The sequence below is a fragment of the Oncorhynchus clarkii genome, chromosome 4, assembly GCF_045791955.1.
Source record: "Oncorhynchus clarkii lewisi isolate Uvic-CL-2024 chromosome 4, UVic_Ocla_1.0, whole genome shotgun sequence".
Classification (NCBI taxonomy): Eukaryota; Metazoa; Chordata; class Actinopteri; order Salmoniformes; family Salmonidae; genus Oncorhynchus; species Oncorhynchus clarkii.
Genome location: NC_092150.1, coordinates 27,282,357 through 27,302,532, shown reverse-complemented (window position 1 = coordinate 27,302,532; position 20,176 = coordinate 27,282,357). Strand labels below are relative to the sequence as shown.

General features: G+C 46.6%; 1 protein-coding gene across 5 annotated transcripts in view; it reads left to right on the top strand.

Moving 5' to 3' along the window:
* The window catches only part of LOC139406666 (SUN domain-containing ossification factor-like), a 73,135-nt gene extending 53,226 nt beyond the window's left edge, over positions 1-19,909 (top strand). For 4 of the 5 annotated variants that reach the window (XM_071149527.1, XM_071149526.1, XM_071149525.1 and 1 more), the window contains 11 exons: positions 357-448; positions 543-608; positions 1,320-1,400; positions 4,772-4,862; positions 4,936-6,168; positions 6,297-6,384; positions 6,771-6,875; positions 6,987-7,129; positions 11,333-11,424; positions 14,736-14,791; positions 15,735-19,909. In XM_071149527.1, the coding sequence (XP_071005628.1) occupies positions 357-448; positions 543-608; positions 1,320-1,400; positions 4,772-4,862; positions 4,936-6,168; positions 6,297-6,384; positions 6,771-6,875; positions 6,987-7,129; positions 11,333-11,424; positions 14,736-14,791; positions 15,735-16,208 (2,521 nt within the window). In that variant the 3' untranslated portion in view covers positions 16,209-19,909. The remainder of the gene's footprint in view (positions 1-356; positions 449-542; positions 609-1,319; positions 1,401-4,771; positions 4,863-4,935; positions 6,169-6,296; positions 6,385-6,770; positions 6,876-6,986; positions 7,130-11,332; positions 11,425-14,735; positions 14,792-15,734) is intronic. The other variant, XM_071149528.1, reaches the window with a different exon arrangement.
* The last annotated feature ends 267 nt before the right edge of the window (positions 19,910-20,176 follow it).

The window sequence follows — 20,176 nt, the reverse complement described above, 5'->3', positions numbered from 1 at the left end:
CCTCCTCCCACTCACTATCTTCCCCCTATGTTCGCCCTGCGTCCTGCCCTCAAGGAGTGGAGACCAGGACAGGAGCTGTTAAAAGAAAACATGTTTAATTTTTTTTATTTTTTTTAACTTGGCCAACGTTCACATCCACATAAATGCTGCTACTCTCTGTAGATAAACGAAATAACTAAATGTTAAGGTTTACATTATCTCAGTCGATAAGGTTAGTTGGGTGAGATGCATGTCATCTCAACATGTCAACTCACATGTCCATGTTCGTCTAATCTAATTATTTTCAGCTGTAAATTATACATTTAACCGTGTGTGTGTGTGTGTGTGTGTCATATAACCATGTGTGTGTTTTATAGGGTGTTTGGTACCAGTATGGTGGAGGAATACGAAGAGATCGCAGATTCCCAGTACCCCTCAGAGAGGCTGGAATACCTTGATGAGGATTATGGTAAGAAGGTACTTGGTGTGATACTTGGTCATGTTGTTATTATAAAAGATCATGTTTTCTCCACCTTGAAATAATCTGGTTCTTTTATCTACAGACTACCCACCTGGCTACCTCCACTCTGAGGACAAGGGTTCTAAAAATCTGCTGGGCTCTGCCACAAGTATGTACACACACACACACACACACACACACACCACATCGCGTTGTTCTGAGCGTAGTTTCACACGGCACAGGACAGCGTAAACATGGCTAACTTGATATCGAACTGGCTCAGCATCAGTTCTCTACTGTATCTAATCACATCAGAGAATTGATCTCCAGACCTGGGTCTAAAACAGACTCTGTATTTCTTGGAGAATGGAGAGACAATAAGCTGCTTTCCTGGAAAACATCAAGTCCTGAATGTTTCTTCAGTTTCTGTATTCCCACACGACGGCACATTGGCAAACAGAGCTGTGGCTGGGATACGGGTTAGGACTACTGATTTGTACATAACTCCGTTACACACACTGGAGCCCCTGTGTCTCCCTGGCAGGGCACTGAGGCTGCAATCTGATTGGCTAAGAGAGACCCCCCCCCCCAATAGTCATACACACAACTGGTTCAGTATTTAGAAAATAGACTGACCCATTTCTACACAACCCCCCCACACCAGTGTTTGAAAACAAGCAGAGGCTGACATGGTCCTCTAGCCAGCCAGGCAGGGATGGGTTGGTTGGGTAAGGGTATGTGGAGTCGGTTAGGGAATTGCATGCTGTGGTAGGTGAATACCAAGAACTGTGGTTTTATAGATTCCTGTGGGGCCTTCAACTACTTTACTACCAGTGAAGAAGGTTATTCATGATTCCGTGTGTGTGTGTTCTACGTACAGATGCCATTCTCAACATGGTCAACAACATAGCAGCCAACGTTCTGGGAGGCAAGCCTGAGGATGGAGGAGCACAGCTGGAACGTATGGATCCTCCTCGTTCCTCTCTTCTGTTCGCTCCTCCCCTTCTCTCTCTTCTCTCATTTCCTTCACCCCCTTCTATTCATTGCTAAGAATGTGTGTTGTGTTTGAGGTAGAGGTCGACCGATTAATCGGAATGGCCGATTATTTGGGGCCGTTTTCATAACAATCGGTAATCTGCATTTTTTGACACCGATTGTGGCCGATTACGTTGCACTCCACGAGGAGACTGTAATGCGAGTGCAGCAAGGAGCCAAGGTAAGGTGCTAGCTAGCATTAAACATATCTTATAAACAATCAATCTTAACATAATCACTAGTTAACTACACACGGTTGATGATATTACTAGTTTATCTAGCTTTTTCTACGTTGCATATAATGCCTGTTAATTTCTCATCGAATCACAGCCTATTTCATAAACGGGTGTTGATTTAACAAGCGTATTCGCGAAACAAGCACTGTCGTTGCACTAATGTGTACCTAACCGTTAAACATCAATTCCTTTCTTTAAAATCTAAAAATGTATATGTTTTTAAACCTGCATATTTAGTTAATATTGCCTGCTAACATGAATTTCTTATAACTAGGGAAATTGTCACTTCTCTTGCGTTCCATGCAAGCAAGTCAGGGCCACCTGGTTCGTTGCGAACTGTGTGAAGACCATTTAAGACCGTAATTAATTTGCCAGAATTGTACATAATTATGACATAACATTGAAGGTTGTGCAATGTAACAGCAATATTTATACTTAGGGATGCCACCTATTAGATAAAATACGTAACGTTTTGTTTTCGAAATGCTACTTTCCGGATTTGACCATATTAATGACCTACGGTCCTCCATATGTGTGTTTATAATTAAGTCTATGATTTGATAGAGCAGTCTGACTGAGCGGTGGTAGGCAGCAGCAGGCTTGGAAGCATTCATTCAAACAGCACTTTTGTGCGTTTGCCAGCAGCTCTTCGCTGTGCTTCAAGCATTGAGGTGTTTATGACTTCAAGCCTATCAACTCCCGAGATTAGGCAGGTGTAACCGATGTGAAATGGCTAGCTAGTTAGCGGGGTGCGCGCTAATAGCGTTTCAATCGGTGACATCACTCGCTCTGAGGCCTTGAAGTAGTTGTTCCCCTTGCACTGCAAGGGCCGGGAGCGATGGGTAACGATGCTTCGAGGGTGGCTGTTGACGATGTGTTCCTGGTTCGAGCCCAGGTAGGGGCAAGGAGAGGGACGGAAGCTATACTGTTACATTGGCAATACTAAAGCTATAAGAACGTCCAATAGTCAAAGGTATATGAAATACAAATGGTATAGAGAGAAATAGTCCTATAATAACTACAACCTAAAACTTCTTACCTGGGAATATTGAAGACTCCTGTTAAAAGGAACCACCAGCTTTCATATGTTCTCATGTTCTGAGCAAGGAATTTAAAAGTTAGCTTTCTTACATGGCACATATTGCACTTTTACATTCTTCTCTAACACTTTGTTTTTGCATTATTTAAACCAAATTGAACATGTTTAATTATTTATTTGAGGCTAAATTGATTTTATTTATGTTTTAAGTTAAAATAAAAATGTTAATTCAGTATTGTTGTAATTGTCATTATTACAAATAAATAAATACATTTTAAAAATCGGCTGATTAATCAGTATTGGCTTTTTTTTATCCTCCAATAATCGGTATCGGCGTTGAAAAATCATAATCGGTCGACCTCTTCTTTGAGGAAATGCTATGTGTTAATGTAATGAACTTACTGCGTTAACCGGCCTCGCAGCGAGAGGCATGAGGTTTGCATATGTATGGAGGAAGGTTTATCTTGTGCTAACTAAAGCACTGAGCTGTCCAGGGGAATGTCCCAGTGTGAACATTAGAGGTATTCTGTACACAATAAAGATCTTAATTAAACCAGCATGATTTGTTGAGGCTCAGCACTTAGCCTGCCCCTCTTTCCCTCACAGAATAGAAGCTCTGGAATTCAACTATGTTTAAGAAGAACCGATCTAGCCTTCACACACACACACACACACACACACACACACAACAAGCCCTGTTATCCTACCCAGCTTTGTTCTCGTTTAGTAACCACACAGCCAGCGCCAACGTTCAAACAGAACCAACTGGCTTGTCCACACTGTTAATGACGCGCAGAGCATTTTATATCCGTGTCAAGTCATTTAAAATATGCATATCTCCTCCTTTACAGCATTGCTGCGTTTAGGTATTTGTTTAATTTCAACTTTTCCATTTTATGATGATGATCGGGACCTGTTAGTGGTAGTTTTGTGATAACTGCAATGTGATTTTAGGGATTTTTTTCTAAATGTCATAGATCCCAATTTAGTTTAAACATCACACCCCTACCACACACACACACACATACCACAGTCGGCGATTAACAGAATGTTCCAAATGACATCACACCTCGGAGCAAACACAAACAGTAGATCCAGTTTTGGTTCTGCTTTCTTCCCAGCAAGTCTTGCTACTCTCGTCCTTCTTTTTCTTGCCCAACCCCCTTTTCCCTATTATATAAGTTTGTGCCCTCTCCTTCCCCCTTCCATCTCTCCTTCCCTTCCTGCTGGACAGTTCAGTCTAAGCCCAACTTCACCCATCTTGTTTAGATTAGGCGGTTCTGAAACTGTCATATGGTTCCGGTTTGGTGTGTCTGCGTCTTTGCGTTATCTGCCTGCCTGCCTGCCTGCCTGAGGCTCCAGATGTTGATTTGACTGGTGCCAGGATGTTTTCAGAGGAACAATGGAGCAGTGTTTTATAAGGCAGCAGCTGGGGAGCTGTTTCTATTAGGACTGGGGGGGTCTATGACGCAGAACCAAATACCTCTGGTCCCCATCTTACCCTCAGATACTGCTGGAGTCTAAATACTATTCTAACACGGGTTTACCCCCTGGTCCCAATGGCACACACACACACTCACACATCCTCACAAACCGTTACACAGCCTTCACTATGGGCTGCATTCAGGGCAGCTGAAGTGACCAACTATGGGCTGTTTGTTAAACCATTTTTCAACCCACAGGGTCACTGAGGTATGAGAGCAGTCCTAACTGGACCAGCCTGGCTGTTTCTGTTTTTGCCAAATCTCTTGTGGTCGTTACCCCAAACATAGATGTTTGGTGGTTTGTCTCTGTTCCCCATTTTAACCCACTGAACTGGGCAACAACATAGTTGGCTAGAGCAGCACCAGACTGGCATCAGACTATAGCTGGTCTGGGGTTAGAGAACTGAACCTTGTCATGACTAGTGATAGTTATCCTATGAAATGAAGTTAATGTAGTAGTTGACATACATGTTCTATGTAATTGTGGTAGTTGATGACTGTATCTAAAGACTGCTGTGTGTCTGTGTATCTCTTCCAGCCAACGCATCATCAGAAGCCCAGAACCAAACCGAGGGGAATAAGGAGGTGCTGCTCACACCAACCCCTACCATCACCACACCTCTTCCAGCGTGAGTCACTCACTCACTCACTCACTCTCTCTCACCTTGCACTACGAGTCTCTAACTTCCTCCTCTCTCTCAGAGTGGATCCAGACCACCCCGCTCCTCAGGAGGACCCCGATGTCACCCTCTCCTCCCCGGACTCCCCCGTACCCTCCCCGGAGGATGGACAGATCGTGACTCTGGTGGTGGAGGAAGAGGAGCCCCCACAGTCCACTGTGACTCTTATGGAGGAAGAGGGGGATGATGATGAGGAGAGAGAGGAACAGTGGATGAGGGAGAGCCAGCTGTACTGTCCTCTCTCCTCCGTGTCTTCCCTCTCTTCTGTCTCGTGTGTGGCCACACTGCCGGAGCTGCTACGGCGCTGGTGTGACGCTTGCCTCGCCAGAGAGAGACAGCAAGACACGTACACACACACCTCCATAGACACTCCCTTACCCACACACACCACCATACAGGACCCTGTCCCCGCCGCCACACACACCCAGGAAGCCCCAACACACACAGAGCCGGTCCCTGATCCTGAGACGGCCCCCCGGGCCCAAAACGAGGTTTTATCTCCTACAGATTCACACAATCACACAGACACACACCCCGTAGACCACATCATTGTTCTGGAGCCTAGCCGGACCTCTACCTTGCCCCCCCACAGCTTCTCTCACACCCCCCTCTCCAAACCCACCCCTACCCAGGACGAAGCTTCCCGGCCCCTCAGCCAAGATGACCCCGTCCCCCCTCCAGCCCTGCAGGGGGCCCCTGTCCCAGAGGCCCAGGAGGCCAGCACCCCCAACCCTTCCCCCAGTCCCACTACCCCCCTCCACCCCCCAACTTCTGAGACAGCTTCTCTGGACCTCCCTCCACTCTCCCTGAAGGAGCAGCCAGTCCAGCCCCTCCCCACTGCCTCCAGACCTGCAGACATCCCCCCTCCCACCGAACTCCCTGTGCCCCTCCAGCCCGACACACACGCAGAGCCACACACACCCAGGGCTGGGGTAGAAAGTGGAGACCTCAAGGGCCAAGGGGAGCAGGGCGGCGACTCCTCTCCCCAGCCAGCAGAGCACCCACTTAGGGAAGAGTCCACGGAGGACCTGCTACTTAGCCTCCCGGTTATTGCTAACGGACATTTACACCGGACAGCTACGGACTTCTACGCTGAGCTGCAGAGCACAGGGGAGTATATTGGAGGGAATGGAGGCATGAACGTGCACGGCTCCAGTCAGAAGGAGAGTGTGTTCATGAGGTTGAACAACAGGATCAAAGCCCTGGAGATGAACATGTCCCTCAGCAGCAGATATCTGGAGGAGCTCAGCCAGAGGTGAGTTTTTGTTGTGTGTGTGAATGTTTTTGTGTCTTTTTAAACCTTATAGCCACGTCGTAGGTTCCTCCATATGACTTGTCCTGTTCAGGCTCTGATTAGCTTGTTGTGTGTGTGGTGTGTTCTAGGTATCGTAAGCAGATGGAGGAGATGCAGAGGGCCTTCAACAAGACCATCATCAAGCTACAGAACACCTCCCGCATCGCTGGAGAACAGGTCCATTACAAACGGTTGCTTCTTGGTTTGGGTTGGAGGACAGTTGGATAGTTGTGATTTGTTTAGTTCAGTGATGGTTAACATGTGGTTTATCGTAGGTCAGTGTATCCCAACTCCGGTCCTCCAGTACCCCCAACAGCACACATTGTTGTTGTAGCCCCGGGCAAAAACACCAGAATTGACTTGTCAAGGACTTGATGATTAGCTGAGAAGTAGAATCAGGTGTGCTTGTCTGCGGCCACGACAAAAACGTGCTGTTGAGGGTACTGGAGGACAGTCGTTGAGAAACACTGGTATAGGTTGTATGGTTGGGGTTGTCTTTTGTGGAGTAGGTTGGTTGTCTCAGGGTTTTATTAACGTTGCATCTTGGTTGTGTGATCCCTCAGGACCAGAGACAGACAGAGTCAATTCAGATGTTACAGGGCCAGCTGGAGAACGTCACCAAGCTGATGATCAACCTCACCATGACTGTCTCACAGTTACAGAAAGAGGTACACAGTAATACTACCTACATTTATTGAGTGTCAGATAAAATGTTGGCCTAATTTTAATCATCTTGCAAAATGTCATAATCAGATCTTATATGTGTTCGTGTTTACTAGGTGTCAGACCGACAGAGTTACCTGGTGGTGTCTCTAGTCCTGTGTCTCTGTCTGGGCCTGGTGTTCTGCCTGCACTGCTGCCGGAGCACCAACACACAAACCACCACACACACTGCACTCAACCACTACCCCAGCCCCAAGAGGTAAACACACACCACCACACACACTGCAGTCAACCACTACCCCAGCCCCAAGAGGTAAACACACACCAACACACACACTGCAGTCAACCACTACCCCAGCCCCAAGAGGTAAACACACACCAACACACACACTGCAGTCAACCACTACCCCAGCCCCAAGAGGTAAACACACACCAACACACACACTGCAGTCAACCACTACCCCAGCCCCAAGAGGTAAACACACACCAACACACACACTGCAGTCAACCACTACCCCAGCCCCAAGAGGTAAACACACACCAACACACACACTGCAGTCAACCACTACCCCATCCCCAAGAGGTAAACACACACCAACACACACACTGCAGTCAACCACTACCCCAGCCCCAAGAGGTAAACACACACCAACACACACACTGCAGTCAACCACTACCCCATCCCCAAGAGGTAAACACACACCAACACACACACTGCAGTCAACCACTACCCCAGCCCCAAGAGGTAAACACACACCAACACACACACTGCAGTCAACCACTACCCCAGCCCCAAGAGGTAAACACACACCAACACACACACTGCAGTCAACCACTACCCCAGCCCCAAGAGGTAAACACACACACACACTGCAGTCAACCACTACCCCAGCCCCAAGAGGTAAACACACACCAACACACACACCGCAGTCAACCACTACCCCAGCCCCAAGAGGTAAACACACACCAACACACACACTGCAGTCAACCACTACCCCAGCCCCAAGAGGTAAACACACACCAACACACACACTGCAGTCAACCACTACCCCAGCCCCAAGAGGTAAACACACACCAACACACACACTGCAGTCAACCACTACCCCAGCCCCAAGAGGTAAACACACACCAACACACACACTGCAGTCAACCACTACCCCATCCCCAAGAGGTAAACACACACCAACACACACACTGCAGTCAACCACTACCCCAGCCCCAAGAGGTAAACACACACCAACACACACACTGCAGTCAACCACTACCCCATCCCCAAGAGGTAAACACACACCAACACACACACCGCAGTCAACCACTACCCCAGCCCCAAGAGGTAAACACACACCAACACACACACCGCAGTCAACCACTACCCCAGCCCCAAGAGGTAAACACACACCAACACACACACTGCAGTCAACCACTACCCCATCCCCAAGAGGTAAACACACACCAACACACACACTGCAGTCAACCACTACCCCAGCCCCAAGAGGTAAACACACACCAACACACACACTGCAGTCAACCACTACCCCAGCCCCAAGAGGTAAACACACACCAACACACACACTGCAGTCAACCACTACCCCATCCCCAAGAGGTAAACACACACCAACACACACACTGCAGTCAACCACTACCCCAGCCCCAAGAGGTAAACACACACACACACTGCAGTCAACCACTACCCCAGCCCCAAGAGGTAAACACACACCAACACACACACTGCAGTCAACCACTACCCCAGCCCCAAGAGGTAAACACACACACACACTGCAGTCAACCACTACCCCAGCCCCAAGAGGTAAACACACACCAACACACACACTGCAGTCAACCACTACCCCAGCCCCAAGAGGTAAACACACACCAACACACACACTGCAGTCAACCACTACCCCAGCCCCAAGAGGTAAACACACACCAACACACACACTGCAGTCAACCACTACCCCAGCCCCAAGAGGTAAACACACACCAACACACACACTGCAGTCAACCACTACCCCAGCCCCAAGAGGTAAACACACACACCGCAGTCAACCACTACCCCAGCCCCAAGAGGTAAACACACACCAACACACACACTGCAGTCAACCACTACCCCAGCCCCAAGAGGTAAACACACACCAACACACACACTGCAGTCAACCACTACCCCAGCCCCAAGAGGTAAACACACACACACACTGCAGTCAACCACTACCCCAGCCCCAAGAGGTAAACACACACCAACACACACACTGCAGTCAACCACTACCCCAGCCCCAAGAGGTAAACACACACCAACACACACACTGCAGTCAACCACTACCCCATCCCCAAGAGGTAAACACACACCAACACACACACCGCAGTCAACCACTACCCCAGCCCCAAGAGGTAAACACACACCAACACACACACTGCAGTCAACCACTACCCCAGCCCCAAGAGGTAAACACACACCAACACACACACTGCAGTCAACCACTACCCCAGCCCCAAGAGGTAAACACACACCAACACACACACTGCAGTCAACCACTACCCCAGCCCCAAGAGGTAAACACACACCAACACACACACTGCAGTCAACCACTACCCCAGCCCCAAGAGGTAAACACACACCAACACACACACTGCAGTCAACCACTACCCCATCCCCAAGAGGTAAACACACACCAACACACACACTGCAGTCAACCACTACCCCAGCCCCAAGAGGTAAACACACACCAACACACACACTGCACTCAACCACTACCCCATCCCCAAGAGGTAAACACACACCAACACACACACCGCAGTCAACCACTACCCCAGCCCCAAGAGGTAAACACACACACCGCACTCAACCACTACCCCAGCCCCAAGAGGTAAACACACACCAACACACACACCGCAGTCAACCACTACCCCAGCCCCAAGAGGTAAACACACACCAACACACACACCGCAGTCAACCACTACCCCAGCCCCAAGAGGTAAACACACACACCGCACTCAACCACTACCCCAGCCCCAAGAGGTAAACACACACACCGCACTCAACCACTACCCCAGCCCCAAGAGGTAAACACACACCAACACACACACTGCAGTCAACCACTACCCCATCCTCAAGAGGTAAACACACACCAACACACACACTGCAGTCAACCACTACCCCAGCCCCAAGAGGTAAACACACACCAACACACATACCACAGTCAACCACTACCCCATCCCCAAGAGGTAAACACACACCAACACACACACTGCAGTCAACCACTACCCCAGCCCCAAGAGGTAAACACACACCAACACACATACCACAGTCAACCACTACCCCATCCCCAAGAGGTAAACACACACCAACACACACACTGCAGTCAACCACTACCCCAGCCCCAAGAGGTAAACACACACCAACACACACACTGCAGTCAACCACTACCCCAGCCCCAAGAGGTAAACACACACCAACACACACACTGCAGTCAACCACTACCCCAGCCCCAAGAGGTAAACACACACCAACACACACACTGCAGTCAACTACTACCCCAGCCTCAAGAGGTAAACACACACCAACACACACACTGCAGTCAACCACTACCCCAGCCCCAAGAGGTAAACACACACCAACACACATACCACAGTCAACCACTACCCCAGCCCCAAGAGGTAAACACACACACCTTTTTTGTCTGATCTCTCCATATTATTTATTAGAGTATTGTTGGTGCTTTCTGGGTCTAATATAATGTTTTCTCTTAGCCCAGTTAATGTTTTATTTTATACAACGGGTGGGTTTAATCCTTAATGCTGATTTGGTTAAAACTGTGTTCCAGCTGGTTGCCACCAGTTATGATGTTGAAATGCCTATTTACTGTTCCATCTCGATGCGCAATCCACTATTTCATCAGCCCAGCCGGGCAATTTAGAAACGGGATGTCCACCATTAAGAAGCCGCTAGACATGATCTCCCCTTTCTTTTAAACTAGCAGTTGGTTTTCAACAACCGAAATAGGTATAAGACTTCCTGTCTTGTTTCAATATTGAAACTCTATCTCCACTGTCTTATTGAGGATTGTGTCAGGACGAGGAGATCTTTTCTTAGTCAGTGGAAATCAGGACTCCGCATAGTTGTTATGGATATATCCAAATAAATGTTGATAGAAAAACAGGTCAAAACGAAATGAAAGTGATTGTGTTAGCTGTGTTGTTGACTAGCTCCTCTGAACAGTGTCTTGACGAAAGAGCACATTTTTTCTATGCCAGGCGAAATCACGCATCATTACCTCATTGTTATGGATGCATCCAAATAAATGTCACTTGAAAACAGCTAAAACAAATGCAAATGCAGCTACTTTTCTGTAAGTTAGCCGTAGTTGACTAGCTAGCAAGCATGGCAGCATGGCAGCGCAACATTTCAAACGAATGACTGCGTCACTTCCATAGATTTAGAACAGTGCTATCCTATCGTGTGTTTTAGGTGTTTCTCCTCCTATGAGGATATGAGTCTGAAGCGGAGGATATCGTGTCCTCTCGTACGCTCCAAGTCCTTCACCTTTCCTACTTCAGAAGGTAAGTGTGTACACACACACACACTTAGTCACTCTACAAACACTCAGTCACATGGCCTCTCTCTTACACACACACACACACACACACCCTTTTCCTCTAAGCTTCCTGTCTTCTACATCGCTGCTCTGTCCATCCTGTTGCTGCTCAGGAGCTATGACTAAAAGACTAGACACGACAGTCTTCAGAAAGCCTTCCATGCCAGCGCCATCATACACCACATTACTGCTACAGTCTCAGAGCAACATCTGTGCATGACTGTGCTCTGCCCATGCATGGTCTCTCTCTGGACTGCCGGGCTGGCTGGCTGTACCATGCTGGTGAGCTGCTGTATGGCTGCTGTAAGGGTACTGTAGGGTACTGGAGCCACAGACACTCCAGTGGGATGGCCTGGGCACACCCCTCTCCTGAAGGAATAAAGACCTTCATTCAGACAGACAGGAAACATAGTACTCCCAATATTTCTCTCTCCTCGCTCTCTCGCTCTCATATATATACTTTTTTTTTCTCATGTCTGTGCTGTTCTTGGGCCAGAGCACCTGTTTATGCCAGCTGTGTGTCCATACAGATGCTGAACTGAATGAGAGTATACAGTACCAGTCAAATGTTTGACACACCTACTCATTCCAGGTTCTTTATTTTGACTATTTTCTACATTGTAGAATAATAGTGAATACATCTAAACTATGAAATAAAACAAATGGAATCATGTAGTAACCAAAAAAGTGTGAAGAATATTAAATACATTTTGATTTGTTTAAAAGTAGTCACCCTGTGGCTTGATGACAACTTTCCATTCTCTCAACAACCTTCATGAGGAACGCTTTTCCAACCGTCTTGAAGGAGTTTCCACATATGCTGAGCACTTGTTGGCTGGTTTTCCTTCACTCTGTAGTCCAACTCATCCAAAAACCATTCAATTGGGTTGAGGTTGGGTGATTGTGGAGGCCAGGTCATCTGATGCAGCACTCCATCACTCTCCTTCTTTTTTAAATAGCCCTTTCACAGCCTGGAGGTGTGTTGGGTCATTGTCCTGTTGAAAAACAAAAACCAGATGGCATGGCGTATTGTTGCAGAATGCTGTGGTAGCCATGCCTGTTAAGTGTGCCTTGAATTCTGAATAAATCACTGACAGTGTTCCCTGCAAAGCACCATCACACCACCACCTCCATGCTTCATGTTGGGAACCACACATGCGGAGATCCTCTGTTCACCTACTCAGCATCTCACAAAGACACTGCGGTTGAAACAAAAGATCTCACATTTTGACTCATCTGAGCAACGGACAGATTTCCACTGTTCTGATGTCCGTTGCTCGTGTTTCTTGGACCATGCAAGTCTCTTCTTATTGGTGTCCTTTAGTAGTGGTTTCTTTGCAGCAATTTGACCATGAAGGCCTGATTTCACGTAGTCTCAGAACAGTTGATGTTGAGATGTGTCTGTTACTTGAACTATGTGAAGCATTTATTTGGGCTGCAATTTCTGAGGCTGGTAACTCTAATGAACTTATCCTCTGCAGCAGAGGTAACTCTGGGTCTTCCTTTCCTGTGGTGGTCCTCATGAGACAGTTTCATCATAGTGCTTGATGGTTAAAAAAAACGATGTAACATTTTATTTAACTAGGCAAGTCAGTTAAGAACAAATTCTTAATTGCAATAACGGCCTACCGGGGAACAGTGGGTTAACTGCCTTGTTCAGGGGCAGAACGACAGATTTTTACCTTGTCAGCTCGGGGATTCGATCCAGAAACCTTTCGGTTACTGTTCCAACACTCTAACCACGAGGCTACCTGCCACCCCAGTTCTTATGACTGCAGTTGAAGAAACTTTCAAAGTTCTTGAAATGTTCCGTGAAGACCTTCATGTCTTAAAACAAATGGACTGTCGTTTCCATTTGCTTATTTGAGCTGTTCTTGCCATAATATGGACTTGGTCTTTTACCAAATAGTGCTATCTTCTGTATACCATCCCTACCTTGTCACAACACAACTGATTGATTCAAACGCATTAAGGAGGAAAGAAATTCCCACAAATTAACTTTTAGCAAGACACACCTTTTACCAAGACACATTCCAGGTCACTACCTCATGAAGCTGGTTGAGAGAATGCCATGTGTGCAAATCTGTCAAGGCAAAGAGTGGCTACTTTGAAGAATCTAAAATATATAAAAAATATTTTGATTTGTTGCTTACAAAATCAAATTGTATTAGTCACATTCACCGAATACAACTGGTATTGACCTTACAGTGAAATGCTTACTTATGAGCCCCTAACCAACAATGCAGTTTTAAAAAATACAGGTAAGAGGTCAAAGTAACAAGTAATTAAAGAGCAGCAGTGAAATAACAATAGCGAGACTATATACAGGGGGGTACTGATACTGAGTCGATGTGTGGGGGCACCGGTTATTTGAGCTAGTATGTAGGTAGAGTTATTAAAGGGCCTATGCATAGATGACAAGAGAGTAGCAGCAGTGTAAAGAGGGGTCTGGGTAGTCCTTTTGATTAGCTGTTCAGGAGTCTTATGGCTTGGGGGTAGAAGCTGTTTAAAAGCCTCTTGGACCTAGACTTCGCGCTCCGGTACCGTGCGGTAGCAGAGAGAAGTGTCTATGACTAGGGTAGCTGGAGTCTATGACAATTTTTAGGCCTTCCTCTGACACGCCTGGTATAGAGGTCCTAGATGGCAGGAAGCTTGGCCCCAGTGATGTACTGGGCCGTACGCACTACCCTCTGTAGTGCCTTGTGGTCGGAGGCCGAGCAGTTACCATACCAGGCGGTGATGCAACCAGTCAGGATGTTCTTGATGGTGCGGCTGTATAACTTTTTGAGGATCTGAGGACCCATGACAAATCTTTTCAGTCTCCTGAGGGAGAATAGGTTTTGTCTTGGTGTGCTTGCGTGTACTACATGATTCCATATGTGTTATTTCCTAGTTTTGATGTCTTCACTATTATTCTAAAATATAGAAAATAGTCTAAATAAAGAAAAACCCTGGAATGAGTGGGTGTGTCAACTTTTGACTGGTACTGTACATAGAACACAATGCTTTAGCCTGGCTGCTTCTGTTAGACCACTGCAAGTAGTAGCAACAACTAGAGAAAACTGCCTTGTAGGCCCAATGTAGGCTAACTGCTAGCTATAACCTCTTCAGTGTAGCTATAACCTTTATTCTGGGATATAGTATATCAAGGTTGTGTAACATTACTTTAATAGTAATCAGTAGTACTACTTGCAATGTGGTGTCATGCTGCTTGTGTCATGCGTGTTCCTGTATGCCATCCCATCATTAACATGGCCCTGTTCTCTCCCTGTTCAGTAGGCCCCGACGACCTATACATTGTTGAACCTTTAAGGTTCTCACCAGAGAAAAAGGTACAGTGTCCCCTGCTCTCCTCTCCGTCTGCTACTGCTGTTGTATGGTGGCCCCCGCGGCCATCTTGTTTGCTTATGGTCTCAGTGGAGTAGGGTGAATTTGCCCCCAGACCAGGGTTTCCCAAACTCTGTCCTCGGGACCCCAATGGGTGCACATTTTGTTTTTTGCCCTTTACAGCTGATTCAAATGATCATCAAGCTTTGAATCAGCTGTGTAGTGTTAGGGCAAAAACCAAAACGTTCCGGAGGACCAAGTTTGGGAAACGCTGCCCTAGACTCTGATCTAAGGTTAGTTTAGCTTTCTCCCATCCTAATTGTTAAGGTTAGGGTCTGGGGAGAGTTAAGCTGATCCTAGATCTGTGATTATAGGCCGTTTCTGTTGATTTAGTCGAGTTAACCATTTCTCTGCTGACACTGGAGCTGGACTGTTAGGGGGGTGATGTAGGAGCATGCACAGGGCAGGATTGTGCAGTGGTTTAAAAGTTGTAACCCACCAATAGCTGACATCCTGTTTTTTATCCACAACCCAGACTTAAGCTGTGATCCAGGAGGGACCGGCAGCTACCCTCCATTTGGTAGTCATTGGGTCAGGGTTTAATCTGCATAACATGGCTTTGCTGGAGTTTATATAGAGATGCTAAGGTTTGGTCAGCACCCTATCCTTTTTAATGCCATTCTCCCCACTGTCCCTGCCTTCCCCTGCCTTGTGCTGTCCTGTTTGTGTCTCACACAGTACTGGATCAAAATATTTAGACACAATCAAAATGTATCTTTGAGAGCTCGGTGTCTGTGTAGTTTGGTTGTAACTGTGCCGTGTGTCTGGTATAGAGGTGGTTAACATGACTTAACATGTTTTTTTTACATCTGTCGTTTGCCTTGTACTCTTTATTTATCGATCTCTCCATCCCTCCCTCCCTCCCTCCCTCCCTCTCTCTCTCTCCAGAAGAAACGATGTAAACTGAAGGCAGCATTATCAGCTCCCTCTTCCCCAGGGGCTGACGGGGCACTCGAATGCAACGGCCTCCCCCACTCTGTGACTCCCCCACCCCCACCACCACCTCCAATTTTAGAAGACATCTCTTGTAAGGAGCTCCACGTCCCCTCAGAGAGCAGCAGCGGCAGCTCTTCCACCCACTCTGAGGAGTCCTACATCAGCCGTGGCCCGCCACTCTCCTCCCCCCCGTGCATGTTAAACGGCCATGCTGCCCTCCCTGTCCCGCTCTGCCTCACCTCCCTCCCTCCCTCTAAGAAGAGGTCAGCGAAGCGTCAGAGGTCTCGTCAAGTGGAGCTGCAGTTATCCTCCAGACAGACAGGGGGGGCTATGAACTCTCTGCCCAGCCTGCAGCAGCTGATCAAGGGAAACAAGAAGATCAGCGTGGGGACTATTGGCCCTACGGCTGTCACAGGACATGTCTAATCACAAATGCACATTTCAGACTGACTCAGACACACACACACGCACCCTGGTAGCAGACTTAATTAGGGAGGTGTGAAGGGGTGTGGTCTCGCCCCAAAATGGCCACATCTCTGAACCACTTCTCCCATGAGCACCATGGCCTACAGTGGAACTCGGAAACCATGGCATTAGTTGCCCATCAACAGCCACCCTCCCCACCAATCAGAGACCATTTAATGGTCATGTGCCTTTACTGTCCATTCGAAAGCTTTCACCAATGGAAAAAAAAAAAAATTTTCAAAGTATTGTTTTTTTTCTTTTCGGAGAGCAAAACTGTAATGCTTTGGAGTGTTATAAGAAAACAGACATTCAAACATGTGACCTGTTTCTACTGGACAAGCCCATTGCTCCATAAGACCTATGCGTCAGGGGCTTGTACTGCAGCCCTGTACCCAGAGAGGAGAAGGGCTGGCTGGGTAGAGCTCCTACCGGAGCCCCGTGCCTCTCCTGGGGCCTGTGAAAGTAGAGTATGAAGCTGTAAGGATGAAATGTGTCGCAATGAGAGAACTGTGCAGCAGGACTAGTTACTTCTCTAACCCATCCCTCCCTCCTTTCTCCTGTCTTCCATTTCCACATTCTGTTCATTCTCTGTGTAGTGTTCAGAGCTAGCGAACACTATTGCAGTTGTTGTTCATATGGGACTGGGGTGTTAACCCTTCACACCACAGCAGGCCCTCTGTCTCGCGCTCTCAGGCAGTCTAACCTAACACAACCAGCAGAGCTGAATGAAGATACACTGCGTGTGTGTGTGTGTGTGTGTGTGTGTGTGTGTGTGTGTGTGTGTGTGTGTGTGTGTGTTCATGTCTCTGTGTCTCTAGCGGCTAGCCATGTTTATCCAGCTGTGATACTAAGGAAGAAGCTCTAACTATTGAACTAGTTTACATAGCAGCTTGTCTCTCCAGTAAGACCTCTGAAAGTTGTATGGGCTGGGCCCAAAATACACGCGCGCGCACACACACACACACACACACACACACACACACACACTAACAAACACACAGCCAGCTAAGAGAAAAGGGATATTGTACTGTTAAAATACGGAAAATTAGGATGAAGTATATTCAATTTTAAAGATCACATCTAACTGGTATACTTGGTCCATTCTATTGTGTTCTACAGACCCCCACAAACATTTTAAGTCATCAATTGGGCTTTATGTACCTAATATTTATGGAGATATGGCTATGTAACTCCTGTCCAATATGGCTCCATGGGGCTGGTTGGTGGCCATTTTGGAAATGCTGCCAGGGTGGTAATACAAAACATCTGTGATGGCATTATAGCTAAAAAATATATTTAAAAAACACACTTCTTGGGACTTGTTCTAGCTGTGTGTGAAATGTGGTGTTTTTATCACAAAATCAACAATTCCCCTCAAATTTGAGGCTTAGCTGCTGGACTTTTTCTAGGCTGGTTGTTTTTGCACATTGTGGCAGGTAGTCTCTGCAGCCAGAACCCAGTCAGTCAGTTGGGTTGTGTTTTTATATTGAGATGTTTATGAGCCATGCTGAGAACTGAGTGTTGTGTGATATTCTAGTTGTTGGGAACAGTTCAGTCTGAAGATGTCACATCTTTGTGGGTAGAAGTTGCCTTTAGTTACTAATCTAAGATCAGCTTTCCCTCCCCCAATTCCTCATGTTCACCATTTGAATCAACAATGCAATACTGATCTTAGAACAGTGTCTAGGGGTAACTTCACTTTGAGAGCAGATCCCCTGAGGTCCTATTGAGGACTCTGTGAGGTCAGTTTTATTTATCTATTTATGTCCTGGCCTCACAGCAAACCCCACATACTGTAGCCCAGGGGCACACACACGGTACAGACAATAATAATGGTTTCAATTAAAACACATATACACACAGACAAAGGTACAGGTACATCAGAGGAGGCTGGTGGGAGGAGCTATAGGAAGACTCATTGTAATGGCAAAAAAACAAAACATATTTGATTTAACTAGGCAAGTCAGTTAAGAACAAATTCTTATTTTCAATGATGGCCGTGGAACAGTGGGTTAACTGCCTGTTCAGGGGCAGAACGACAGATTTTTACCTTGTCAGCTCGGGGATTCCATCTTTCAACCTTTCGGGTACTAGTCCAACGCTCTAACCACTAGGCTACCTACCGCCCAAGGTAGCCTAGTTGGTCAAATAATGGCTCCTCCCACCATTAAATGGAATTAATGGAACGGTAGCAACACAAAGAAACCACATTTGACTCATTCCATTTATTAAATTCCAGCCATTACAAAGAGCCCATCCTCCTATAGCTCCTCCCACCAGCCTCTGACGTACATACATACCATGGTACTGTTGCATACTGTGTGATTTTTCCACTGGCTGCCCGACACACTATTTAACACATTGGCTCAGATGTTCACCTCTTTTGTGACCAATATTTGTTTTTACAAAGATATAGAGACAACAAGGTGTCCACCTTTTTATATTTCTGTGGTTTTGAGTCACCTCCACTGTCTCACACACACAAACCTCTCTTAACTAGACCTCTATCAGGGTACGGAGGGCTGTAACCATATCAGCCCCAGTAATAACTGTTGCTGGATTGTATAAGACAGAATAATATTCAATATGAACCAGCCACAACTCACAAATCAGAGGGTGTGGGTCTGCTTCCTCAGTTGTTCAGAGGACTTTGGGAAGATGAAGTTAAAAGAGAAGAAATGTTTGAAGTCATTGGTTCTGTGTCTGTGCAAGGATGTGATCGGCACGGCAAAGGGGAAAATGTGAAAAATCCCATCTCTGTGTACTATATATCTGTGTAGTTGGCCTGTGTATAGTGTGGGTGTGATCTGATGGCCTCTGAGTTGGGTTGGTTGTTGACTAACTGAGAAAGAGACACTGGAATACCACAAACCAAATAAACACTACACACTCCCTCTATAGTTTTCCGCTACAGACCAGCCTCCCAGGTCCCCTACTGTACCCTTTCCACACCCTGACCTCTAACCCCCTACACAGGTCAGGGTTCAGACACTGTGGCAAGAGTTATTTTAATTTAACCACTTCTCTTCCCTTTACCATGAATGGCTCCTTTAACTGGCCACCTCTACTTTCCTTACTAGCTGTCATTCATTAATTTGTTGTTCATTACTGTACATTCACCCCACCTCATAGGCAGGTAGTGGTTTTCAGAGGATGAATTTAATAAAGGGAATGTTGGGAAAGGGTTTTGGTACGCACAACTTTATCTGAAGTGTTCCATACCCAGCTAACCATGACCCTCTTTGTTTTGCTTCCTTTTTTGAATGTGTATGATATTATACTTGTGTGTATGCATGCATGCAAGGACGTGTTTCACTGTGAGTGTTTCACTGAGTGTTTGTTTCACTGTGAGTGTTTTCTCTTGACATGCATGTGAGAGAGACTCTGCAAAGCCCTAATTTAACAGTGACTGGAGGTCCTTGGTGACCCCTGGGGCTCAGTGTGCACTGTTATTATTACTACCTTCATGCCTTTTTGTTTTTCTACACTAAACCCTGTCTCAAGTGGTTTCTGTCCATGCCTCCTTTTTTTCTCTTTTCTCTCACTGTGAGTACTCTGAGGAAGAGCTGCATAGTATTGTGCAACAGGAGCGTGAGTGTAACTACAAAGATGTAGTGCCATTAGAAACTGTGAATTTCTAAATAAAACCTTTTTGTCTTTCACTTGACTGTTTTGGAGTCTGCATTTGTTCATGTGACTGCTCCTAGGTAAAGGTTGCACAGATCTAGGATCAGAGGAGCCTTATTTCTTCTCTACAGACTCTTGCTGGGTTGAGTAGCAGCACTTCGCCATTTTCTGGTGGAACAGTGATCGGCACACGCACTACAAAACATGAACTGTTAACAGCTAGGAAATAATTGATCAAATCCTGCTTTTACAAATACATAAGGCCTATTGGTGTGTAAATTAAACAATCCTACTTGTTCGAC